This window comes from Sus scrofa, chromosome 14 (assembly GCF_000003025.6).
Source record: "Sus scrofa isolate TJ Tabasco breed Duroc chromosome 14, Sscrofa11.1, whole genome shotgun sequence".
NCBI lineage: Eukaryota > Metazoa > Chordata > Mammalia > Artiodactyla > Suidae > Sus > Sus scrofa.
Window position 1 is genome coordinate 14,873,293 of NC_010456.5, and position 27,528 is coordinate 14,900,820.

The 27,528-nt window shown below is 49.1% G+C and overlaps 1 protein-coding gene across 5 annotated transcripts in view; it reads left to right on the forward strand.

Moving 5' to 3' along the window:
- The window catches only part of GATA4 (GATA binding protein 4), a 79,687-nt gene that overhangs the window by 14,823 nt on the left and 37,336 nt on the right, over positions 1 to 27,528 (forward strand). Inside the window, exons 1-2 of one of the 5 annotated variants that reach the window (XM_013990298.2) lie at positions 194 to 292; positions 14,880 to 15,976. In XM_013990298.2, coding sequence (XP_013845752.1) covers positions 15,361 to 15,976 — 616 coding nt within the window. In that variant the 5' untranslated portion in view covers positions 194 to 292; positions 14,880 to 15,360. 5 annotated transcript variants of the gene reach the window in all.

Genomic DNA, 27,528 nt, shown 5'->3' on the forward strand with positions numbered 1-27,528 from the left:
CACCTATAGGTGTATTTGCCTACCTGTCTTTTCTATCGCTATGTAAAAAATCAAATAAACTGAAAAAGAATGTTCGCCAGGGTCCTGATATTGCTCCCCTGGGCGAGCGAGGGTGATGCCCGTGAAACTGACGATTCCCCTCCCAAGCTGTGCTGCAGGAGGTACTTCTGGCGGTGGAGGAGTCCCGCCTCGAGCGGAGCGGCCGGTCGTCTCGGGAAGGAGTTCCTTTCCCCGAGCGCGGCGGCAGAGCAGGCGCGGAGGCTCAGACGCCGGTGCGGACCGCGGCCGCAGGGTAAGAGCGGAGGTCGTAGCACAGACAGAGCGGACGCGGGGGTTCCGCCCGGGAGGCTGCGGCGGCCGCCGGGAGGGCGGGGGCGCGGGCGAGCGGGGGCGGGAAGTCGAGCGGCCGCAGGGAGGAAGCGGGGCCGCGCACCGGGCGCCAGCCCGGGGAGCCGCTTCCGCGCCCGTCGCCCCCTCTGCGGAGCCGGGCCGGGGCGCGCCGGGGTTGGGGGGGCGGGGGCGGCCGGCCGGGGGCTGACCCCGAGCGCCGCCGAGTCTGCGCCCGCCCGCCGCCCAGCGCTCGCCGCCCGCCGCCTCGGGTTACGCGGAGGCCGTCGGCGCGCACCTCATCAATAAGGCCTGACAGGCCGCCGGCTCCGCGACCATCCATCACCCGCCCGCGCGGCCGCGGCGCAGGGCACCCCCGCGCGGGGGCGGGCGCGGTCCCGAGCCCGGGCCTGGGCCCGGGAGCTGGCGCCCCTGCGGGAGAGCGGGACGCTGGAGAGGGCGGGTGGTCACCGGGAAGCCAGGCCGAAAACAACCCGCGCGGCTCGGAGGCAGAGTTCTATCAGTCAACAAATATTTGACTTTATTCCGCCTCTTAATCCCAGTGTCTTTTAAGGATGTGTTCATTTGTTTTTACAGAGCTGTAAGGGAGCTTAGAAATGATATAGCACAACCCGCACATTTCGCAGATGAGGAAACTGAGACCCAGTAGGGGCTGGGCAAGCCTGAGGACGCACAACCAGGTGGGGGTAGAAAGGAGAGCCCTTGTCTCCCGACCCCTCCCCCTCCATTCCCAGCCCCTGCGTCGACCACGTGCACTTGGCAGCACCCAGGAAACGTCTGTGTGTTTAGTCGTCAAATGTGTGGAATGGACCGAGTTGTTCGTGTTGTAGGTACTCTGTGTGTTCTGGCTCAAGCACGCGCTTGCTGAAGTCAGCAAAAAAGAAGATAGTAAGTGAGGCAAATGTATGGGGGGACACCTACACATAAAAATAATAGTTTCTTAAATTCATTTTCTTCCTCTCCTAGTCTTTCAAAGGCGTTACGATAGTTTCTCTTCTAACTTACCTGTTCCAACACTTTCTCCCATTGACTCTTTGCAGGCTCTCTTCCTCACTGGTCTGAACCAGTTTGGAAGTCGAGGCTTGTGTTCATCTTTTTTTTTGTTTTGTTTTGTTTTGTTTGTTTTTGTCTGTTTGCCTTTTCTAGGGCCGCTCCCTTGGCATGTGGAGGTTCCCTGGCTAGGGGTCTAATCGGAGCTGTAGCCACTGGTCTTCGCCAGAGCCACAGCAAGGAAGGATCCGAGCCACGTCTGCGACCTACACCACAGCTCACGGCAACACCAGATCCTTAACCCACTGACCAAGGCCAGGGATTGAACCTGCAACCTCATGGTTTCTAGTCGGATTCGTTAACCACTGTGACACGATGGGAACTCCAGTGTTCATCCTTAAATCTCCAAAGTTTGCATGGTGCCTGGCATATATTAAACATTCAATAAATGTTTGCTGTTTGGATTGCAATACTTATAAGGGAATTCAAATAATTCCGATTCAGAGGACAGTGAGACTGAAAAAAATCTCAGTTCCTGGTGTCCAGTCTCATTTACTAAGAGAGAGACTGGCTCTTGATTTACCCAAGGCCTCCCAGATTCCCTCCATTTCCCCAGAACGTTGCCTGCCCAAACTGTCTAGGTTGTGGATTCTTGCACTTTTCTTTTTCTTTCTTTTCCTTCCTTCCTTTCTTTTTTTTTCCCTTTCTTTCTTTCTTTCTTTCTTTCTTTCTTTCTTTCTTTCTTTCTTTCTTTCTTTCTTTCTTTCTTTCACTTCTCTCCTCCCCTTCCCACCTTTTGGTTCCTCCACTGCTTAATGAACAAGCTCTCCAAGGATAGGGATGAGAGGAACAGGGACATTGGTAACAAAGCCAATCCCTTTGCTTTAATTCTAACCAGAAATAAATTATTTGTGAGGTTTAATTCTGGTTTTGTTAATGGTGGTGTTTTGTGATTGCTGATATTGTTGATCTTTTAACTCAAGTGAACAGAGTGAGATAAAGCCAGTGACCAATGGTTTTCTGTTAACCGTAACATTCATTTTTCCTCCGTGACCACAGTGGTTTGACTGGAGTTAGCTATAAAGATATTATCAACAACTCTTAGAAGGGGTTGAAATGAACACATACGCACACATATCCCACTTTTATTGAGCAGGAAGGGTAGCAGAGGCAGGCTATGGCCCAGGTAGTCAGTGGCTTTGGGCTCCCTTATGATGTCCACTAGACCATGGCATCTTTTTTGTAAATATGGGTACAAAGTGTGGTTTTATCTGGCACAAGACACTTTTTTTTTTTTCTGGTGACTATCTACCTACATGGTAGCCCATCCATGTGCCCATCCTGAACTGCAGCTGAATGCAGTGAAAATTGATGTAAGAATTGGAAACAAAACAATTTATCCTGCGGAGATGTTGTGAGGGCTGAATATGATCATGTACAGGAAAGACTGTGTTTCACCAAACGGACCAAGAGAAATACAGTTCTCCTCACAAGGGCAACCTGTTTCCTTCAAGGCCAAGCCTTGCTCTTGCCCCATTGGACCAGATGGACAATACCAAGTCTCTCATGACTGACCACCAGGTTCTGGCCAGCTGGGTCTCCAACCCCCGCCCCCATGCCAGCAGGGTACCTGGGAAAGCAGCAGTGTGGTTGAGAGTGACTTAGCAATTTCTGAGCTTCTGCTACCTGGTTCCAGGACTCCCAGGAAGAGAGAACATAGCCACCCTCTCTAGGATGTCACCCCTCCCATGATAGGGAGGGCCCGCCTTGGACACTAGATCCTTCTGAAAGAGATGCAAGGCTTTCTTTTGTGTATAAATCACTCTTTCTGAAGTGTTTTAGTTGGGAGTGAAATAGGACGTGAAGCCTCACTAAAGACTGGAGATGGGTGTGTGCATGTGTGTGTGTATATATATATATATATAGAGAGAGAGAGAGAGAGAAAATAGGTGCTAGAGAATCTTATCTTGCCCCAGCAATACTCTTATCTTCCTGCTTTTTCTAAAAAATCTGATTTATGAGGTACAATTTGCATACAATAATTCACCGTTTTTAGTTTTTAGTGCACAGTTCTATGAATTTTGACAAACACACAGATGGTGTTACCACCACCACAATCAAGATATAAAATAGTTCCAACCCGCCCCCACATTTCTTCCTCCCCCTTTGTAGTCACCTCCCCCCCCCCCAGTCCCCTGCCCCTGGCAACCCCTGATTTGTGTCTCTATGGTTTTGCCTTTGTGAAAATGTCATCTAAAGGGGTTCATTTAGTCTTTAGAGTCTGACCTCTTTCATGCAGTCCTGGTACACTTGACGTTCATTCATGTTGGGTGTCCCTGTAGTTTGCTCTTTCTTGTTCTTGAGTAGAGTGCCCCTTGTATGAACATCCCTCCATCTATTTCCCATTTGAGAACCATTTGTGTGGCTCCCAGTTTGGGGCAATTAAGCATAAAATTGTAAGTTTTGAAGATACCAGCGATCCTCTTTCATAGGTTAAAACACAACTTACGTTTTAGCTTTTCTGATCCTGAGGCAAACTGCAAACACTTCATCTGCTGAAGCAGCCATGTTCAGAGCCTTTGGGGTGAAGTTGTCACAGTCCTTGACAAAAGTACTCTGTGGGGGTTGGGGGGGAGGGAAGAGGGAGAGATAATGAGAATTCAGGGCTTTTGAAGTGGAGTAAAGACAAATTTCTCGCATAGTGATTGAGAAATTGATCACCCTTGACTGATAAGGCTGTCTGCTCCCTTCTGCTCTGAGCCCTCCACCCCAGCCAGCCCTACCCACCCTCAAGCAGAGCGTGGGCCCTAGGAATGAATGGAGCATCTTCAGAAAGCCCTGCGTTGGGTGCAGGGATTCTCCTCCTCACAGGTCACAGCCCCCGTGAGAGGTGGTGTGAGATGGGGGAGGGGAGGGCAATGCGGTGGGTAGAGGCTCCCTGGAAACCTGCCAGCTCTTCTCCATTTAGGTGCTGTCAATGAGCACCTCTGTTGAAGAGGGCCTGAGGCTGGAAGTCAGCTTTAAAGACAGAGCACCCTTGTCTTTCAATCAAAGGCTGATATGGGACAATGTAGGGAAAGTGGAAATCAGCCAAGAGAAACGGAATGCCAGGGATCTTCCAGTCTTTTTCTTTTCTCAGGTCAAAATACAGCAAATACTCTTTTGGCAGAAATAGGTAGATATAGCATTTGGATGTTCCACGCCTCCCATGTCCTCCTATTGGAAGAAACCAATTATTTCTAAATAATCAATAAACACATCCAAAGGTGCAGTGTGTGTGTGTGTGTGTGTGTGTGTGTGTGTGTGTGTGAGAGAGAGAGAGAGAGAGAGAGAGAGAGAGAGAGAGAGAGAGAGAGAGAGAGAGAGAGAGAGAGCGCCCGCGCGAGCAGGGGCATAGACCACTTTATTTGGGCACCTGCTGCCAGTGAGGGGTAGTGGCCGGGGATCGACCTTACTGTCCACAACAGGGGACCCCAGGGCCCTGCAGAGTGGGTCCTCCAGCCCGCAGCCCCTCGGCTCAGCCCCGCATGCCCTGGCTTTGGAAGATGTCCCTGGGCTGGCGGGTTCGTCTTAGCAGGGCTGGGAGGTTGAGGTCGGAGGGGGAGACAATGTTTTTGAGCTTGGGCTTCGCGCTTCCTTGATACTTTCCTGTCTCTCCCTCCGCCGCGCCAGGTCTCGGCGCCTGCCTGGGCGTCTTCTCCAACTACGGGTCACCTCGGCCTCCGTGGCCCCCGGGGGCGGCCGGTGCGGAAACCGGCCCAAGCCGGCGCTGGAAACACCGCATCTCCGGTGGCCCCACAAATGCCGACCGATATGCGCGTCGGAGTGTCTTGGACTGGCAACTCTCTAGTCGCTGGTGACCCTGCCGCCACCACTGCCTGCCCCAGATCTGGGTTGGGGGGGGTGTCTGGGATTGACCTCGCCCTGTCTGGTCCTCTGCTCCCCTCTTCTCCATCCAGCCCAGGTCTTTCGTCCCCAGTTCTCTCTCTTGCTTCCCTTCTCCCTGGGGGTCACGATCTCTGCTTCTGTTGCCTGGTCTCTTGACTCCGATCTCTTTTTCCTCTGGCTCTGTGTTTCCCTGGCCTATCCTACCCCTGGCTCTCTTTCCTCTGGTCACTGTTCCTCACTGCTCTCTCTCTCTGCCTGTCTTTTCCTTGCTCTGCTTTTCCCCTAACACTTCATATCTTCTCACACTTATTTTTTTCCCCCATTTTCCTCTTAGAAAATGCCTCTAATCCCTAAGGCAGAATTTCCCCCTGTTTTGTTGTATGTTGAATCCTAGCGCCTGGTGAAGTTCCTGGCACAGAGTAGATGCACAATAAAAATAGAATGAATGGATGAATGAGTTATTAACTAATGAATGAATCCTGTCCCTCTGAGTTCTCAGGCCAGTCTTTGCCCTTTCTGCCTGCCTTCCGATATCTCTCCTCCTTTTCTCTCCTTTCTCTTGTTTCTGTCTCTCTCCATCCCTCCCTCCTTTTTCTTGGTCCTGCTGTCTGACAGTGTCCCTCCAGCTTTCCAAAATATACGGGTCTGGGCCCTCCATACACCTGGTGTCCCTTGTCCATCATTGTCCCAGGGAGCCCCAAAGCCTTTCTGGCCAATCGCCACAGCTTCAATGCCTAACCAGGTTCTCTAGCTGAACTCAACTTCCAAAATCCTGACTTTCAGCCTCCTCCCACCTCTGGGAAACCTTTTCTTCCTGCAGTCCCCAGAGTGCTGGGACTCCAAGGTCTCCTTAGAGGCAGCCTAGATGTGGGCAGGAGATTGGAAGACCAACACACAAACAAACGCTCCCGGGACACCCAGACTGGGCCTCTCTCTCCATGTCTGGCCTGAGCCTCAGTGTCCTACATTGAGATAGGGTGCTACTCTGGGCACCTACTGCGTGCCAGGGGACACATTCCCCTTTTGGGGAGTGTGTTCTATTCTCCAACTCTCAGCAACCTTGAGAGATGCTATTAGCAATTCCTTTTGTAATTGTAATCATTCAACAGACACTGGACAGCTAATACATGTCAGCTGCTGGCCTCACAGAGCTTACTTTTTGGAGTGTATGGGGGGAGGAAGGAGTGTGTAAAACCATAAATAAACAGATAAACACAGATAAATGAATTTATAACTCCAGGGAACAGAAGGCTTAGGAATAAAGCAAATTCACGTTTTACATATTCGAAGAACATTTGCCATGCTCTTGCTCTGCACGGGGCACTACAGCATCAAAAGCCAAGAGAGATCGCTGGAGGTGGCAGGACAGCTCAAAGATTCTGCAGGCCCAGAGCAAGTCTCACTGCAGTCTGGGAAGTGGGTGCCGGAAACTCCCGATTGCAGCTATTTTTTTCCTTGAGGTCTTCAGATGAGAAGGGGAAGAGGGAGCCAGAGGGGCGCACGTGAGGGTCAAGCAGGACTTGCGGGCACCTGGATCAAGTTTCTGTTCTGGCCTTGGATGCCCTGGGACCTGAGAAGCACCCTTCCCATTCAAAAAGCTTCTGGCATGCTTCTTGAATTGAATGAAAATGTGGAGACTCCTTTTCGCTTTCTTTCCCTTCCAGTGGGCTCTTAGATTGTGAGACATGAACGATTTTATTTTCAATTGATTTTAATTTTTAAATGTCAGACTACTCATTAAAGAAACTTTAGAAATATTTAAAAAGCAAAACGAGGATTTAAAAAAGCATTTCATTATAGAAATGATAAGAAATAGAATGGATAGAAAGAACTAAGATTCAGAAATCTAGATTTAGACCTATTGTGGAGCGCACCGGTTTTGCCACCTCTAGCAAGTGTCTTAAACCCTCAGGGTCTCCGAGTTCCCGTTTGTATGACGGTGGGAACCCTTTCTCTCCATCCCTCTATCGTGGCGATGTTGTTTCTTTTAAAAAAAAAATGGCATTTGAGAGTGTTCTGTAATCTGGAAATGACTCTAAAGTATGATAGGGTGCGCCTCAAACTCTGGTCCTCAGGGCCGGAAGCGGCAGGAAGCATTTGTGGTCTGTGAGTGAGAGCACGGCTTCGCTTTGTAACATCAAGTAGTATTTTTACAAGCAAGAGAGAATTAAAAAGCATAGCAGCCTACTCTCCAGTCTGCGGGAGGGAGGCTGACGATCGCTTCTTGGGGGTGCAGAGCTTGGTTCCCCAGGGAAAGAGCGGGGTCTCTATCCCCCCTCCCCCAAGAATTCCCAGTGCCCAGGCGAGGGACTCCCAGAGGGGTAGAAGCCTAGAAGCCTAATTTGTTCTCCATATTCCGTCAGCCTCCGCACCCCGTTGCTCAGGGCTGCACCCGCGGAAGGTGGAGGGTTGGGGGTTGCGCTGGACGCGGTGCGGGCTCAGCGAGTGAGGACCGAGTATCGAAGAGAGAGGTGGAATCGAAATCGTGCCAGGGGCGCCAGGCCCAGCGGGGAAATTCAAGTGCCGAGCGGGGACAGGAGCCGGCAAACGTTCGGCGCGGGTCCCTTTGCTCCCAGAGTCCTTGAGTCCAAGCCCTCAGAGAAGCGTCTACACCTCGGAAAAATTCGTTACACAGGACGAGGGGCGACTTTTCCAGTCCCCTCCCTGGTTCTCTCGCTCTTTCTGCGGGTTTCTTGTCCTCCATTATAAGACTTAGGGGGCCTGGCGTTCTTTCCGGCGTCGTTGGTGTTTCGGGCTGGCAGCCACAGAGGCTGATCGCCCCAGGCTGCCCAGCGGCGGCACCAACCGGAACCGAAATTGTGGCACCGGCTTTGCGCTCCGCTTAAAGCAAGCCCGCCCCGGTCCTGCCAGGCAATCCCGGGCATCCCGAGCGGGCAGTCCCTCGCTGGTGTCACTGTGAAGCCCTTCGTCCACTGTTTATTAACTTTTTTTCAGTGAACTAGAGTCCCGATTCCTCTGTACACCATGTCTTGCTTACAAATGCGTCTCTGAGATACAGACTCGCTCAAGTCCCAGAGGCCGTAGTGGAGCAAGGTATTCTCCTGTTCTGGAGAGAATTTTTTTTTTTAAGTATATAGTACATCTTAGTAATTCTTATTTGTTTTAAAACCTCACGACTTGATTTTTCATTAGACACAGGCCCTTAGTAAAAATAGGTCAAAAACTTTCGCGTATTACATTTTCCTTTTAGACTATGGGAAAGAAACGCGGAAAGAGGATGTGAAAGGGTTGGGCTACATCCCAGGCCAGCCCAGAGACCTCTCCTTAAAAATAGCCAGGAGTCCGAACCTCAAAGCACCCACTCCCCACCCCCCAGCGGCCTCCTGAGCGAGGGAGAAGCCTGGGAACTTAGCGGCAGCCGATAAACCTCCTCCAGCCGACGGGACAGGGAGGCCTTGAAATGCTCTCAGCTCCTGGCAACGGCGGAGCGGCAGCGGAGGCAGCTCCCGCCTCGCCCGAGGGAGGGGGTGAGCGAAGAAAGAAGGGAGGGAGCGAGAGAAAACGAAACACCCTAAAAGAGCCGGCCGCTCGCCAACCACCCTCTGGACCGTCCTTGAGCTGAGCCCTTTCTGGAGAAAGTTGGGGCACTGGGCCCCCCCGGGGGGGGTGGCGGGGAGGGCAGGTGGACCACGGAAAACAGACACAAATTTCTTGGTTCCGGGAACCTTCCTAGAAGCAAAGAATCTTGCACGGACTTCCAGACTTTAGCCCATCAGAAGAGAGGCGGGGAGAGGGATGGGGAGGCGGGTAAAAAAGATCTCTGTCTTTAAAGATCAGAGCAGCTTTCCCTCCCCCCAAAAAATTCAGGGTTCCTCACCGACAAACACCTGGAAAAAAGCCGACCCTTCAATCAGGGGGCACACAGCAGCCACATGGAGCTGGGCCTGTTACTGCCCCCACCATTGTACAGAGGAGGAGACAAGTTTCCAGAGGCCTTGGGTGGGAGGTGGAGGGAGTGGGGTGATGCTCACCGCTGGTCACCCAGCTAATGGGACCCTCAGCACATGTGTTCTTTCACCGCTGCCCACCCGACACAACCGAGGTAGCCAGTGTGGGAGCGGCCCGTGTCCTTGGCTTTGGTGAAGACGCTCAGATGGCCGCTCCACCAGATGTTAAGCCCCAAGGCCCGGTCCCCACGTCAGCCCTTTTCTCCCTCAGGGTCCTTTGCAGGAGGTAGCTCTGAGACCTGGGGGTATCGCTGGAGCCACGAATTCCCAGGGAGATAGATGCCGGGGAAGTTTCCTGCTCGTCTAAGCTCTTTCAACTCTTTAGAAAACCCTCGTAGACCCCTGAAGCAGTCCTTTGGCTTCGTGGCTGTCTCACCCCAATGGGAAAGAGGACCCGTCTCAAACAGTGTATCCTTCTTGGCTGCATCCTAAAGTGCGAGGGTCGGAGTGTCCCCGCGAAACCGCCTTTCCCCAGGGCCAGCCTCGGGGATCCCCAGGACCTCCTCCCTCTTGAGTTCCCAGGCCTGGGATCGGCAGCGCCAAATTCTGCAGAGGCGCTGGCTTTGAGTTGGTGGAAGTTGGAGAAGGGATCCCAAGCAGATCACTCTCAGCTTCCGGGGCGCCAAGGGGCCTAGGCGGACAGAGGCCTAGGAAGCGGCGCCTGTGCGTCCAGCCCGTGCTCAGCCTTTTAGCAGCTCTGCCCCGAGCCTCAATTTTCTCCTCGGCCTGGGTCGCTCCGGACCTCCGCACCTTCAGCTCAGGGAAGAGAATTCCCCGCGCAGCCGCGCTCAGTCCTTCCTCCGGGATTTTCCTGAGAATCCCCACGAGTTGGCCATGATCCCTTTGGGGGGTTTCCTTCCAATCAGTCCCGCGTCCTAGACTCGTCCTCAGCGCCCGGATTGCCCTGCGCAGGCTGGAAATCCACGACAGATTACGGACTGCGAAAGCGGGTCTCGCCCCTAGCCGTACATCGGAGGAGCACAGGTTTCTTGCAGGGTGGTGTCCCGGCCCCCTCCCGACCCCTCCAATCTGGTATGAGACACCAGCGCTAGGGAGGAAAAGGCGGCCTGGTGGGGTGGGGTGGGGTGGGATGGGGTGGGGGTTAACCGAAAGCTTGAGAGCCACCGGCCCTCTGTTATCTGGAGCTGAAGGCTGAAGTAATCGATGGGTTATTTTTACGCGGTAATAGGGCCCTGTGATTGCTCTATTAACCTTTAGACCTGTCTAAGGGACTCTCCGGCTCGCAGCCCCGCTGCGCTGGGGCCTCTAGGCACTGACGCCGACTCCAAACTCCGGCTTGCCACCCTCCCCGACCGCGCTCTAGGGAGGGGGCTGAGGCCACTGGAAGAGCCCTCTCGGCTGAGAAGCCCCGCTGGACTGCCAAGTTCCCCAAGCCCCTGCTAAGGTCCTTGAGATTGGTGCGGCAGCGCCGCAGGCTGCAGAGAAAACGGAAAGATCTGAAGGGGGAGGCCACAGGAAATGGGAAGTTTCGCCACGAAAGGTGCACCTTTTGCTTGAACACAGAAAACTCTGGGCAGGAGGAGCCTGCGCCTTGCGCACTCTCGAGGCTGCTGCGAAGGTGAAGCCGAGGCTTAGGTCTCCGTGCTGACTGGGGGAGGCCAATCCCAAGTTTGGTGTCTCTCCACCTACCCAGAGTCTGGGGCTGGAAGGATCCCCACCACCCACTCTGTACTATCTGCCAGAGACCTGCACCCCCAGTGACCCAGCACCCCACACCCGATCCCGGGTCGCACCCAAGAGGTCACCTTCTCCTCTATCAGCCCCGCCCCTCGCCAACTGCGTCCGGGCCCCGGCTGAAACCGGACCACCAGGAGGCGTGAGGAGGGGGGAGGAGGTGAGAGAGAGAGGAGAAGACTTATTAATAAAGCTGACCCTGGGCAAAACCGCAAACCTAATCGACCTCAGCCAAGACCGTGAGTGAAACCCTGCGCCAAGGCGGTAGCACTTTGGCATTTTACTAGGAGATCCCTGCGCCTGGACTTTGCCTGCTGGGGTAGATTTTTGAACAGCCCCGCAGCCGGGCGCTCAGCGGCGGTGCAGCCGCCGCGGCGCACCCCCGCCCCCTGCCCTTGCACGTGACTCCCGCCGGCCAGTCAGCGCTGGCGAGCGGGAGCGCAGGGGTGAGGGGAGTCGCGCCGCAAGCAGGGGGACTCCGAGGCGGCCGGCTGGGAGGCTGCGAGAGCTCCGCCGCCGCCGAAGCTCCGGTGTCCCCAGAGGAGCGCGCGCCGGCCTCCGGGAAGCTCCAGCCGGGGCAGGTATGGTCTTTTCCATCCTTTTCTTGCTCTTTCCCTCCGACCGCGGAACTCTGGTCTCCCCCGCGCCAGTTTCCCTGGGAGTAAAGAGGCAACAAGCGGGTGGGACGGAGATGGTCACTCCCCCTCCTTAACCTTGCTCGGAGCCTGCTCTACTGCTCTAATTTGGTTTAGCAGCTTCTTTAAAGCAGAGTAAGATTTGCGGGGAGACCGGAGAGGAATATTCGAAGTGCTTCTGGATTCTTTTTGTGTGAACTTGAACGTTTTAAATCCCCGGCCCCGCGTGCACATTCCCCAGCTCTTGTTTGCACCTCGCAGGCCTGGGCCTGGGTGGTGATGATGGCCATGAGGAATCACCCTGACCAACTGACTGGCTCAGGCCTCACGGCGGCACCAACACGGAGGAACTCAGACCCAAGACTGTTGCCCTTGGGCGACAGAGTGGCGGTGGGAGGCGGCACACCTGGGCCTGAGCCCCGGGGAGGCGCTCCGAAGTCGGGAATGGCTGCTGAGCGCCCGCACTTTTTATGCCTCCTAGACCCTGTCTGGGGTGCCTCACGACGCCAGCAACCTCACCCACGCTGCTTTTGGGTGAAATTAGCTGAAGGTTGTAACTCGATCAGAGAGCAGTGGTGTCCCTCCGCTGGCCACGGATAGCCACCCCGGGTCCACGAAATTGTCTTTGGCTTTGGGGGTGGGGTCACCAGGGGAGAGGAGATTCCCAGGTGGTGAACTGCCACCAGGTTGAGAAAACAAGGGCCCTTGCGGTTGGGGAAAAGAGGGTGGTGAGGGACTCAGGGCTGGCGGGAGTCGGGCCGGCGCTGCTGGGGAAGGTTGACGAGCGCCTCGGGGAAGTATTTCCTGTGTTTCTCAGAAAAGGAACTGCAGCCTGGAGCAAGTTTCAGACTTTTAAAGAAGAAAGGTTTTAAAGAAAAAAGGAAGGGGTGTCGGGGTGATGCCCCTCACTTCTGGATCTCCGCGTCCCCGGCCACCTTCATTATTGCCGGCTAGTGTGTGCCTTATATGTGACAGTTTTCTGCGCTGCAGGCGAGGGCGAAGGCGCCAGCTGAGCTGAAAGAGCAGGAGTGCCCTGAACCAGGACGGGAACTTCAGGGCGCTCTCGATCCTCCCGGCTCTCAGAAATAGATCAGAAATCTGATCTGAGCTAAATCTGTAAGGAAGAAAGCATTTCTGTCTGGCCTATGAAGGAAGGGTGAACTGGGATGAGTGAGGATGAGAGAAAACTGAAGCACAAGCCTGGATCTCCCCCAGCGAGGCCAGATCTCTTATACGATTCTCAGGAGCTCAGCTTCCTCCAGGGTGGCCTGCACAAGGCTCGGTTACAGCAGCAGGAGCCTTTCAAGGGAGTAATTTCTTGTCTTAACCGAAAGGTATACAGTGGTATTTTCTCCACCTTCTATTATTCAGTAATCCAACTAGGAGGTAATGTTATCAGCCATTTAAAAAAGCAGAGAATGTAATAAAGACAAATGTTAGATTTATGGCATTTTTAGCGTTTACATTTTAAAGCTTGTTAAGTTAGCATCTGTATGTGTATTGGAAGTTGGATTACAACATTATAAATCTTCCTTTCCTGCAGCTATGTGAGAAAAGAAATTTAAGACATTTGTTTTAGAACTGCAGTATTCCAGAAAATACAATGAAATAGGTCAACTATTTGATTGTAAAATTAAATACTAAAATTTTTTATTAAGGTAAACGTATGCATTTACTTATTGAAGCCCAGAGGTTCTTATAGGTATTAATTTTTTGCCTTCATTTTCAAAGGTGAAAGTTGATAATCTCAGATCAAATTTTTTTATATCCACCCTTAAACCAAACTTCTCACTGGAAGGAAATGGCCACCAAACCAATAATTTATTGTATAGTTTTGAAAGCAGATAATAAACTATTTAATATTTAACATACTACTATATATTAGTTTTATTATCATTAGTAATGTTGCAAAAATAGTGAAAAGCATTATATAGTGTGTATTAGAAATTCTCTTTCCTTGTGCCTGTTATAAAAGTTTTATAAGACTGTGTTATAAGAGCTTTACATGTATTATTTTATAATCCTCACTCATAATGATCCTACAATATAGTTACCTTTACTATTTGAATTTTTGCAAACAGGAAACTGAGGCACAGAAAAGTTAAGTAAATCTAAAGTCAGTCATTAAGTGGCAGAGTAGGTATTAGTACATAGTTAATATCTTTGTAAATCTACTATTGCAATAAAACAGAAACCATTGTTAAGAGTAGCTGCCTTTTCTTAAGGAGAAAAATGGGCATAGGCTGGACAGCCTTAAACCCCTGAAGTCCCATAGATCCTGTCCCCCACTCCCTTTAATTGTATTTTGATGTTAGAGGAGTTTCAAAACTTTCTGATGCTTCAGTTCCCTCTTTGGTAAAATTAGGAGAGACACTTTTGCTTGGTGGAGTTGTGGAGAAAAATGAACTGAAACCAAGCAGGCGCTTCAGAATATGGAGCTCTTAGTTTTATCAGAAAAATTGCCTGGTGAAATCAAAACACAGGATGCAAGGATATAAGCAAGTCCTTCAAACTGTTCTTTCCCTGAAGCAGTTTCTTTGGTGTTCTGATCCCCTACACAGGTGGAGCAGTGATTCCATATGAAAATTCTATTCAGTGAAGTGGTATGGTCCAGTGAATACTGTAGTTTTTTGCAAAGTGACCCTCACTTTTCTCATCTTAATATCTAGTCTGCAAAATCTCCAAAATAAAACTGTTTGCAAGAAACGTGTGTCTTGTCTGATTTGATGTCTACATAGTGTATGGACAAGAGATTCCACAAACCTTTTCACCGAGATTTAGCAGACGCTGTGCTCATTTATAAATGTTTAGACTCTGCCTCTAGTTAAAAAAAAAATTGCGAAGAACAATTTCATACGTTTCTGGTTTTTATAAAGTTTGTCATTGTCTTCCATAGGCAATAAAGTTCTTTCATGGCCAGGATCAGTTGCGGAAGGGTAGGATAACAGAGATGAGCGAGATTTCCTGGGAACTAGGCACGGCAGGAAAACCCGAAACACTTGGACTTTTAAAATATTATAACAAGAATACGCTAGCAATAAGGTAAAATTAAAGTTCTTCCTAAGAAGCAATACAAAAAACAACAACAAAAACAAACCTGAGATCACAACAAATAGTTAGACGTCCAATAACCAAGAAGTCCCGTTTCTAAGGCGCCGCTCCCCATGGCGTCCCTCAGGTAACCAGACTCCATGGCCTCTGCAGAACAGCTTCCCACGGAACCGTGTGGCCTCCGAAGCTGGGCCCCCAAGACTGGCGGTTTTGTTTGCAGGGCGGAAGAAGCTATCAGGCTTAGGGGAAATGAGCTCCGAAAAATCCAGATGAACATTTTTCCCTCTATGTCGTTCTCCCTTAGGACCGCGGCTGCATCGCGGAGGAAAGGAGCCAGCCGGGCCCCTCGGCCTTGGAGCCAGCTTACCGCACCCTGCGCCCCAGGCCTGGGTGCCCTGAAAACGGCGGCGCCTCGCAGGGACCAGCCCGGCCCGCGTGAGACCGGCGGGAGCCCCACACCCACGCCCAGGCGCTTCCCTCCGTCTCCGGGACCTCCAGGCCCTGCAGTGGATTCGGCTCTTCCTTCACCACCCCTGGGAACGACCACAAATTCAATTTGGGATTTTTCTGAGTAAACCCGAGCTTAGACGCTTTTGCTGGATTTATTTAATACGTACATATTTTTTGAAGGATTTGTGGTTTTTTACCTTTGATTTTTGATCTTCGTTTTTGTGACAGCCCCTCGCCTGTACATTATTATTCGTATTTATATTTTTTTGTTATTATTTTCTTTCCCCGCCTTGCTTCTTGGCCCGAGGACTCGGACGCTGCGAGCGCGCGGGGCGATGTACCAGAGCCTGGCCATGGCCGCCAACCACGGCCCGCCTCCGGGGCCCTATGAGGCGGGCGGCCCGGGCCCCTTCATGCACAGCGCAGGCGCCGCGTCCTCGCCCGTCTACGTGCCCACGCCGCGCGTGCCCTCCTCTGTGCTCGGCCTGTCCTACCTCCAGGGCGGAGGCGGGGGCGCCGCGGCCGGGGCCGCCTCGGGCGGCAGCTCCAGTGCCGCGCCGTCGGGCGCTGGGCCCGGGACCCAGCAGGGCAGCCCGGGCTGGAGCCAGGCGGGAGCCGAGGGAGCCGCTTACACCCCGCCGCCCGTGTCGCCGCGCTTCTCCTTCCCGGGCACCACCGGGTCCTTGGCCGCCGCCGCCGCCGCCGCCGCGGCCCGGGAAGCCGCGGCCTACAGCAGTGGCGGCGGGGCGGCGGGCGCGGGCCTGGCGGGCCGCGAGCAGTATGGGCGAGCCGGCTTCGCGGGCTCCTACTCCAGCCCCTACCCCGCCTACATGGCCGACGTGGGAGCGTCTTGGGCCGCGGCCGCCGCCGCCTCCGCCGGTCCCTTCGACAGCCCGGTCCTGCACAGCCTGCCCGGCCGGGCCAACCCCGCCGCCCGACACCCTAATCTCGGTGAGTGCTGAGCGCGAGTACCCGGGCAGTTGGTAGGGAACGGGGGCCGTCATGATTCCTGTTAGGGACTTTTAATTTTAAACAAGTATGTGGGGGGGGGGGTGAGGAGAGGGTTGCGCGAGTTTCTGAGGAAAGCAAACGGGAGGACAACTTGGAGGCCAGGGCGATGGTGGCGGTGAAGGGCACAGCCCCCGGAGCCCAGTTATTTTAGGTGAGGGTGGGCGTGTCCTCTAGATCCTTTTCTGGAAGGGAGAGAAAGCTGCAGGGATACGGGTCTGAGTGCGTCCTCCGCGCAGCCCCAGGCCTCGGGTGACTGGGCCGCCGTGCGCCCCTCGAGCCCTCGGTGCACTGCGCTGCGACCACCGGGTTGCTGCGCCCGCTTCCTCCTGGCCCGGCTCAGAGCCCCAGCCCGGGACTGATTACAAGGCTTAGGCCCACGATCTTCTGGGCCATTTGGCATCCAAGCTGGAGGATACTTTGCGGTGGCAGATTTTCCGGTCGTGGATTTCACACCGGGAACAAACGAGGGACCAGAGGAGCAATGGAGATGGGTTGAACCGGGGCCAGCACGAGGTGTGAGGCGGGTGCCTGGGGGCCCGAGCGTGTTGTGACATTGTGTTGGTCGGTGGATGGAGGTGCCCAGGGCTTCGTCGGAAGCGTACCCTTGGTCGGTGTCAGAACACCGGAAGCCCAGAGCCGCTTCTTTATAATGTCGGACTTAAGTGGAGACTTTGCCGCAGATTCACAGTTGAGTCTCCTCTTGTCCCCGAGGGCTGGGGTTAGAAATAATCGTGCTGGGCACAATTTTCTATCTCCTTTGAATGTCAGACCTGGGAAGGACCGCAAGCCTGTGCCCCTTGCCCGGATTTACAGATGAACTGAATGAAGTACCAAGAAAGACTTCGGCGGCGCTTCTGGCTGGGAGAAAAAAGGGAAGTGGCAACTCGAGTTCAAAATGCATGGGACCTCTAGTCCTGTGGAATTTCAACAAGGGATGGGATCGGGTTTGGATGGACATGGCAGCTTTTGTCGCGGAGAGAAAGCCCAGACTTGAGAAACAAAGTTAACATTTATTGACTGCCTACTAAGTGCTAAATCCTTCCGCATTTGTTCTCACTTTGAAGCATCAAGCTTGTCCCTCCCAGGTCTCCAGTCTTGGGCTGGCTCGGAAAAGGGTCCAGGCTTTGAAGAGCTTTTAAGTTATCCTTTGACCCTGGGTGGCCAGGGAAGGTCCCCAGGGGTGTCCAGCCAAATACACATCCCAGGTAAACTGATTAACCGTGGATGTGGCGCCGGGGAAGGGGCCGTGGCTGTCAGTTTCCCCCTCCCCCTCATGGGGGAGCCAGACGGCACCCCCGGGGGCGGGGGAGGGGGGGCGCTCTGCCTTCCTGCCTGGAGCCTCTGGGGAGGACCTGGAGAGATAGCTCGGCCACATCTCCATACAATGGCAGCTGGAGGTGGGCGTGTTGGGGGTGAGGCGTTCAGGCCCAGCATTCTTAGAACTCTCCTGAGCTCTCTCCAGAACTCTCTCTAGAACTTCTGTTTTAAAATAGGGAGGAATGGTCCACGTAGTTTGACTTCTTTTACCTTAGGAGTGGGATGGGGGGGGGGGGTTGCTTTCTAATCTCTATAATCCTGGACTAAGAATTTGGTGTTTGCTTAGGGAAAAAAAGAGAAGCTTGAAATCCGAAGATAGGGGATACTTTGTGATCATGAGAGTTACAGTCACAACAATGTAAAAAGAAAAATATACTGTGTAAGGGAGTTCCCCTTGTAGCTCAGTGGTAAGGGACCCAACTAGTATCCATGAGGATACAGGCTTGATCCCTGGCCTCTCTTAGTGGGTTAAGGATCCAGCATTGTCCTGAGCTGTGGTGTAGGTTGTAAACACCATTGGATCTAGTGTTGGCTGTGGCTGTGGTGTAGGCCCAAAGCTGCTGCTTGGATTTAACCCCTAGCCTGGGAACTTCCATATGCCACATCCGTGGCCATTAAAAAAAAAAAAGATCCTATGTAAGGAGTGCACACAGTGAACACTTAGATTCTAAAATGTAACCATTGAGACGGGGGTTGTTGGGAGTAAGTAATGTTTCCCACATTTCAGTGTCAACAAACGGCAGGATGACCTTTAAGGAGAGCCTCCTTGCTGAGAAGTGTGATTTGTCTTCCTGATGTCCTGGGCTCTGTCCTGCTAGTTCAGAAAGTCCCACCTGAAGACATCCTTTGGGTCTGGTCATTTTTTAATGTGTAGGCTATGAAAGGCTCCGCATTTTCTATGTGAGGGAACAGGCATGTTGAATTTGTTGGCATTCACATCTCCAGTTTGTTCTGAAGGTGGCACTTTCAGAAAAGCAAGTTAAAAGCAGTGCATGCAAATGTGCTTTTTCTATGTTCCGCCTATCACATGGACTTTCCTATAAATGCCTGGTAGCTTTATCAAGAACCACCACTGGCATATTCACTGATGATGAGTGTATCCATCATTAGAAGGATGATGATAAGTGATTACTGATTCCATGGTATTATTGAGAGCTTGCTGTGTGGAGGTGCCACCTGGTCCTAAGACAACAATACAGTGTGGGGCATGACAAAGGCAAACTATGGTCTTTGCTTACCTCTCTCAGCCTCTTCTCTTTTTCTGTAAAATGGGATAGTCATAACTACTTTTAGTGTTGTCTTAATTAGAAAAATAAGGTAACATTTGTGAAGTACTTGGCTTTGGCACCTCATAGATGATGGATATTTTGTTTAACAGCCACTCACTGTCACATAGAGGGACCAATTTTTCTGATTTTCTCAAAACTGAGGATTTTTTTTTTTTTTTTTAATGGTTGATGCTAAACCTAGGATAGTTCTCAACAAATGGGGATGTTTGGTCACCCCGAAGGTGAGTGAGTGACCCAGCAGTGTGTTATGGTTGTGAGCCGAGAGCAGAGGAGTGAGGACAGAGGTAGTGCCTCCCTCTGTCTAGATCTGGAAGTCTTCACCTAAGTGGTGTCATCTGCACTTGGCATTGAAGGGTGAATAGAAGCTTGCCAGGAAAAGTACCCTGCAATTTGAAAAAAAGAAAAAGGAAACATAGACCCTCATTTACTGTCACACTCTCTGGTTCCATGAAATAATACAACCCAGCCTGACTTTTGTTTAAATGATGTATTTCTCACTATAGATAAAACCACACAGACTAACTCACCCTTCGCTCAGAAACTGCTTTTAATTTCAATGAGAAAGACGAGAACACTTTTGTTTTTCTAAGACGTGTTAAGTGTTAGGATTAACAATAGTTAATATCTTGATAGAGTTCTAGTGTTGGTTATTGCAGTAAGGCAAAAATCAAAGTAATAAAAATGAACGGGGCCTCTGTAGAGCTCTGCTCTTAGGGTGGAAGGAATTCCTCTGCCTTGACTGCAGTGTATATAAACCTTAATTCATTCCAAGTTCAATATGAGCCCTGAAACAACCTTTGAATTAGTGAGTTAGGCTGCACCGATGGAATTATGTGACCTTCCTGAGGGCAGGTACAGAGTCTCATTCATGCATAAGTGCCTGGCACATGCTGGGCCCTTAGCAAATATTTCAGTCAATCTCCAGGAGGGAGTTGCCACGGTCTCTGGTCTCCAGGTCCTCTGCCAGGGTCAAGGGAGAGGCCACCTGGAGGGCCTCAGGGAGGAGGAAGCTGGGAGAAGGTTCTGGAAACCTTGGGAAACTACTGAAAGCACTTTCTGTTGGAGAAGTCACGGGGTGGGTAAGAGAGGGAGAGACTGTATAAATATCAAAGAGGCAAAAGCCTAATTTTGATTGTATTGAGCAGACATTAGGTTTGAGAGGAACACTTTTTCACGCAGGATTGTAGTTGTTGAAATGGAATGTGGGCTCTGGCTTGTCTTAATCATAATAAGCCCCTGGGCACTGAAGGTTCATGCTCAAGGAGCCAATGTATAGCCATCTGCCAGTGAGGCTGTGCAGGGAGGTCTTGCATTTCAAGGGCTTGGGTCCGTGGGGGCGGGGGGGGGGGTGTGTGTGCAAGGTAGCCGTGGCAGGGTATGTGGCTATCTCCTTTCAAGGAACCCGATCACAGTTGTTAACAAAGGCATATCAGTTTGTCAAAACTCCTGGAAATGTACTATTAAAATGGGAGTATTTTATTGTGTGTATATTACACCATAATAAAGTTGATTTTTGTACCAGTTAATGCTTGTAAATACTTAAGGCTGAAAAGGAAACTGGAAATTATATGTGAATGTGCCTTGAAGAAAATAGCATCCTGATAGATGTTATTGGAAAAACTATGAAAATATGTTTTATTATGGAATAACAATTCTTTTGGGTAAGAGAATAACAAGCAATTATAATATTTTTCAAAGGATCTCAACAATTTTGAATCATTTTAAGGGTTGGTTAAAAAATATAATGACACAACAAAATGCACGTATATCACTCAGTGTTGGCCAAATTGTTTCTTTGAAAGTATTGGCGTTTTAAGAGTTTGTTTATAATGTAGGTTTGTGGAAAACTCTGAAGTGCTTTCTAGGTCTTTTGGGGACTGCTTATCAATTAAGCCAGTTTTTCAGAAGAGTTCATTTATGTAGTGAACTTTGTGAGATCAACTCTTAAGTAGCTTGTTTGGCTAGAGAATGATTCGTCAGTCCTTGAGAAAACCAAAGTTGTTTAACTTTCCAGTTACCACCCTGAGCAGGTCAGCCAGAGTTAGGGCTGGTCTGTGGTGCTAGGCTGAGAACCAATTAAATGGGGAAGGTGTGTGGGGGTAGCCAGGGGTGTGTCACTGCTTCTAGTGAGATCTGTCACCTGCCCAGTTGTGTCCTATTGAAAGGTCAAGCCACATTTGCTAGGTACTTTCTAAGCACTCAGGTGGAATGATGCACAGGAGACAGTTTTTAGATAACACTTTCTTCAGTATCCCTCCCTATTTTATTTTATTTTTTTACTTAAATGAGCTAAGAAAACAAACATATTCTGAGGTGTGGGGAAACAGGAACTCTGATACCTGTGGGTGGGAGTGTAAACTGGTACAACCATTATGGAGAGAGCCCTTTGTGATAGCTGACAAATTACAAAGCAGATACCCTTGACCCAGATTTTAACTTCTAGGAACTTACTCTGCACATATACTAGAACATACTAGTTGCAGTACTCTTTGTCATTGGAAGTAATTGTTTCAACAAAAATTAGAAATAATCTAAATACGTGTTATTAGGGGAGTGTTTGTATGCATATGGTGCATAGGAACAATAAGATATCTTGAAGGCTTGAAAAGTGAGGAAATTCATTATGTAATGGTACGGAATCTTCTCCAAGACATTTATAAGTCCAGGATGCATATGTCCCACTCTATTTGTGTAAAAAAAGAGATGAAAAGATTATGTGCATTTGAAAATACTAAATTTCTCTTTGGAAATATTCACAAGGAATTTGTAATGTTGATGGCCCATGGGGAATAATTGGAGAGATGAGAGAAAAGTGTGGGAAAAGGATTTTCACCATATTTGCTTTGAAACTTTCTGAATTTTTAACCATCTTCACCATTTTTCATGGTCATTCTGTTTTTTTTTTTTTTATTAATCCATTAAATATTAAGAAAATACATTTAAAATACAGGTTTTTTAAAAACCATTTTAACCATTTTTAAGCATATAGTTCAGTAGTATAAGTTGTTGTTTGCATTGTTGTAAAACAGATTTTCAGAACTTTTTTGTCCTGTAAAATTTAAGTTCTACATCCATTAAACAACTCCTGATTTTACTCTCCCTACAGCCCTTGGTGACCACCATTCTGTCTTTGAGTTTGACTACTTTAGATACCTCATATAAGAGGAAATCATACAGTATTCATCTTTTCATGAGTGCCTTACCTCACTTAGCATAATGTTCTCAAGGTTCATTCATGTGTGTCGTATGTTGGAATTCCCTTCCTTTTCAAGGCTGAGTAACATTCCATTATATGTGTACTACATTTTATTTATTCACCCGTCATGGACACTTTAGTTGTTTCCTCCTCAACTTGTGAATAGGGCTGCTGTGGACATGGGTGTACAAATGGGATCTTTTGAATTTTGAGCCATGTGAATATATTACCAATTAAAAAAATTAAACCAGTTAAATTTTTAAAGAGACATAAATATTCATGAATTAACTTCCTGAAAGTTCCCCTCCTTCTTAAAAAATGGGGTTCTGTATTTAGAGTTTATGGATACACGAGATTGCTTTCCTGAGGGGACCAAGAACCCTTATCCTACTCTCAACACTGTCTTCTGGGAGCAGATCTCAGTCAGCTAAGGTCAGATTCCCCCACCCCCATGACTTCCTAAGATCCCCTCATGGGCACATAGGCTGGTGACCTTTCCTGGTGTGGGCAGTTCTCCCTTATGTTATATGGGGGCCAGAACCAATAACCTAGGAGAGTGATGGGATTGTGTTAGAAAACCAAATTACCTTCCTCCAGAGCAAGGTAAGTCTTTTAACCAGTTCTTTTGAGCCTGTCCTCTTTAGACCTTTGAGTTATACTGAATTTAGAGCTGAAGCAGGTTGCAAACGTTGCTGCTTCTGTTTGCATAAGAACAAGGAAGAACAACTGGGTTTTCCATTATCTTGCTCTAGAAGTGGACAGTTTGTGCCGGCCCAGGGATGCTGTTGTCTTAACTTGAAGGGGCCTTTCTGACATCTGAAAGTATTTGTCTGCTGGTAACTCCTTTGACCTGAAATCCTGCAAAAGGTGCAAGTGATAAGGCTCTCATGGCTTGGGGATGGGTATCACTCTGTTACATTGACCTTCTCTGGCCCATGACATGGTCTCATGTAATACACTCCATGAAGGATTATTAAGACATTTTATTGGCTGCTATAGAGCTAGCTACTCCTTTGTCTCCTTCTAAAGAAGGGAAGGGAAGGTAACATGAGTGGGGTTATAATCGGAACAACCTTTGATCTATTTTAACTTATACAAAATGTTTACAAGTTTGCGTACATCAGTGTTTAGAAACCAGCTGACAACTTTTTAGGGATAGTAGCCTATATCTTGAGCTATATAGGTATAGATAGATAGATAGTGTGGGTACACCTGTATCATGTACTATGCATATATGTAAGAAAGTTGAATCTCTTCTCAAGTGTCAGTGAGGAAGTTGTCAGAGGGACTTTTAAGTCCTCCTCGAGAACTAGATGTTATGATCTCCATTTTGCAGGAGAGGAAACTGATGCTCAGAAAGATTCAGTGATCTGCCCCAGTTCCCGCTGTGAGTGAGCAGCAACTCTGGCTGGGGACCCAGCTAAGACCCACTTCTTGGACCATGCTTTCTCCCCGCTTACCACACTGTGCCTTTGCCAAGTTTGAGGGCACTGTCCCTTCAGATCCAGAAAGTGTGTGGAGGTTGGAGGATTCAGGGAAACTAGGTATTTCTATCACTTAGCTCTCCACCTGCTCCCTCTCCCCAAGGAAGTTTCTCTTCTGTGTTTTCCTGCTTCCCACCAGTGTCTCTCCAGGTAACTTTCCATCTCATTCTGATACTGCAGCGTGCCACCTCAGGAGTCCCTGCCTCGTGCACAGTCCCTTTCCACATCTTGGTTTGGGTGTGCAGAGAGTTAGAGATTGCCCAGAATTCAGACCCTCCAAGCTAGAGGATTCTTCTTCCTCTGTGGGGACCGTTGGCTGCATAAGAAGAGCAAAACCATATCACTCTCTCAAAAGTCCCTTTCCTTAAAGAAAACTAGAACCATCTTCTCCATGACCCCTTTTTCTTTGAAGGTTGGAGCTGAGAAATGAGAGGAAGAATCATGACAATTGTATTTTTTAATGAAGATTGACAATAGGGGTATGGATCAAGTCAGTGGCTAAGGGAGTTCCCATCATGGCTCAGTGGAAACAAATCCAACTGGTATCCATGAGGATGCGGTTCGATCCCTGGCCTCACTCTGTGGGTTGGGAATCCAGTATTGCTGTGAGCTGTGGTGTAGGTTGTAGACGAGCCTCCGATCCAGAGTTGCTGTGGCTGTGGCGTAGGCCAGAAGCTACAGCTCTGATTCGACCCCTGGCCTGGGAACTTCCATATGCTGCAGGTGCAGCCCTAAAAAGAAAAAAAAAAAAAAAAAAAGACAGTGGCTAAAATCCCAGGCTCAGACCATGGAATTGGTCTGAGCTAATCACAGAAGCCATCAATGGAAGCTTTCTCACTTTTGGCAGGGGGCCTATGGTTTTATCTATTACTGCTCTGTAATCAGAACGGAGCCAGGATATTCAAGCCTCTTATCTGAATGAAGGGAATTTGGTTTTCTGGCCTTTGGTACTTTGCAGGAGCCCCCAAATTGTCTCCATGCCTTTAAATGTCTTGTTTTCCTTCAAAGGAGGAATATAATGGTTCAGCCTCTGCAAGGGGAATGAATATGAGGTGTTCACTCTGTGTTGAATCGTCCTGGATGATTTGGGAGGATGAGAAATCAGAGTTACCACCAGAATTTGGTGGGAAATTTTGAGCTTTATGAAGCCATAAATTTGGGGACTCCCCAGTCACAGATCCAGTTTTGCTTCTTTAAAATCGAATTCAGTCCTTAAAGTACTTTTTTAATTTTCCTTTTTTCTTCCCATTTTAAGTCTCCATTTCTACTTCTAGAAATCCAGTCTGACTTTATCAGCTCCATTCAGTATTGATCGATAGCAACTGGTGAGCAGGTTAATTATAATCGCAGAATAAACGCTAAAGTCTCAAAGTTCACCACTTTTGCAGTGTTTCCAAACCCCTCAGAGACCATGCCAAGAGAGTCTCATTGACACATTCAGAGCAGGTGTGGGAGTTTGAACCCGGGCAGACAATCGGATCTGGTTCAAGACAACTCAATTTGGTTTCTTATCTGCAGCTTTTCCTATCTTATGATGTCTGTCATTTCAGATAAAAAAAAGTTCAGTCAATTGAGCTGGGAAATGGCAAGTTACGTTTTCTTCTGATAAAAGTTTTCTAGTTGCTGTCTTATCAGATTGGGTTGAAATTGTATGTGTTTCTGTCAAGGTCTGCCATGACCTTTTCAGATATTTTATCAGGTATTAGGTAGGGAAACCTTTTTTTTTTCCTTTCCTTTCTTTCTTCGACCTAGCAGAGAATGACCTGACTTCCAAGATCATAAATCAAACCAGGTAAAGAGAGGCAATAATACAGGTTACCCATCAAAATTGAGTAGGCGGGGGAAAACAAACAACAAATAAAACCTTTCGCTAGCATGTAGAGAGAACTTAACTTGACCCTAAATAATGAATGTCGTTCTCACGGAGTGTACACTTAATAGGAAAACACTGCTTATTTGAAAAAAGAAAATGTTTTCTAGGTCAAAGATGGGTTCAGAAAAACAAACAGGGTTTTGGTTTTTTTCAAATAGTATCAGTAAAACATAATTATTTTCCTTTTATTAAACCTGATGTATGTTTATTATAGAGAAATGAAAAACTCATATAAACCAATACACAGTTGGTTAATCTTACCATCCAAAGATAACCACTGTTAGGCATTAGTACCTTGACTTCTTAGTTACCATATGTGTTTACAGGCATGTGTGGATCTATATATTTAAGCAGTCATAAAAGTTACTGTTTAGTTATTTCAGCATTGAAGAAACTTTTTTTATAAGATGAGTGACCCAGACTGGCTCTTAAAGACTGAGCCCTTAAATAGAGCAAAAGCAGAGAATTGCTGGAAAGAACTGCCAGTAATAAATAGCCAATCAAATAGGAGAGTTGTGTGTAAAAACACAGTGTTTTAATCTTAGGGTACTTTAGGTATAGCCATTTTAAAGCTCGAGCATGTTTATAAGTTTAAGCGATTGCCCCCTTTAAGTGAGGTGACCGACTGTACGATGTGTTGATTTGTGAGGCTTCGATTTGCTGGGAAATATGAACAAGTAGTTTCAGCCCACTTTTTAGACGGAGGGAGGGGGTCAGTGAGGTGAAAACGCATCAGTCTGGCACTGAGGATCCATGGGATCCTGTCCAGCGCTCTCGTCTTCCTGCTGTGTGATTTCGAACAACTTACTAGGCCTCTCTTAGCTTAAGTATCTGCATGGGTAAGGTTAGGAAATCAGGCCAAGTACAAAAATGGTGAGAAGGGGTATTTAAAATCCAGGATCTGATTGCCTCGCTGATGACACTGGCTTCGTCTTTCCTCACAGCAAGGCTACCGTAGTAACATGTCACCTTCCTGAGCTCACCTGGCATCAGCTCAACTTCATACGGTCTGTGTAGAGTGGGTTTCCATGGCTACGTGCCTCATTTTAAGCACACTCTCTGTGAAATTTCAGGTTTGATGAGCTAATGTTATCTTTTCCTATACATAATAAAATACTTAAGTATGAAAATGTGAAAACTGTGGTGGGAAACCATGTGTTAAGTTACCTCAGAGTTGGTCTTAGTTTGTTATTCTTTGATTTTGTTTTTCTGTCATGCACTAAATCCATTCAGTGTCTGAGGTTCCAGTCAACCCGCCTGCAGATACTTTTTCCTGCTTCCTGTGAGCTGAGCACTTGTCAGACTCTGGAGATGGAAAATGGACATGGTGGTCTCTGCTTCCAGTTTGGCAGGGGAGATGAAAAGTGAAGGTCTCTGTGTACAGGGAGCCCTAGTGGGTAAATCTGGCTTCCGCAGGAGCCCTGGATGCTTAAACCCATGCAGCCCAGGCTTCCTGGAGGAGTGGACCCCGTGCTGAGTCTGATTAGAAGTTTGCTGCATGGTCATTTGCAGACATCTCTTGAGTTGGCTATTCTTCAGTGTAAGGTGGGGGGAACCTGCATCAGGCAGAGGCATCTGGATAGTTCGAACATGGTCTCAGGAGGAGAAGACTTAAAGGTAGATAGTGGAGGGGCAGGATTTGAGTAGCAGTTCAGATGTATCACTCTGGTTTTAGTGTAGAAAGGCTAAAAACAGTGGCTCTTAGTTTGTTCTGTTTTTGCCTCACTCTTGCAAGCTGATGACTGCCTTCTCACTGCATTTCTGCACCCATTCCCAATTAGAGGAAGATCTCTGATTGAAAGGAAGCGACACGCCATGAGAATGTTGTGAAGAGTTATGTGTCTGTGTCACACGTGTGCTTCAGCAGTAGGACACAGTGTGGCTGTGTGGCTTGTGTCCGGGCTGAGGTAGGAGAAGGGGCAGAAATCAAGGCCGATACGAGTTCCTGGCCCTGGGAAGGATGGGGATGTGGAGAATCTTAACCTTGGAGCTGGGGTCCCACCCTCTTTATAATCCCACCCACTTCTCCATCATTCTGTCTCTGAAGGTAATGTATACAGGCCAGGAGTGGCCTGAATAGAATACAGGTAGTTATAGGAGAAAATACCATTTATGCAGGTGTGCAAAGCTAGATGCCACAGCACCTACCTCCCAGGAGGGCTAGAGGGAAGATGAAGGTTTTAAGTTCAATTCTTGCTTTTTTTTTTTTTTTTTTTCTTTTGGGGCCAGACCCATGGTATATGGAGGTTCCCAGGCAAGGGGTCAAATTGGAGCTGCAGCTGCCAGCCTACCCACAGCCATAGCAACATGGGATCCAAGCTGCGTCTGTGACC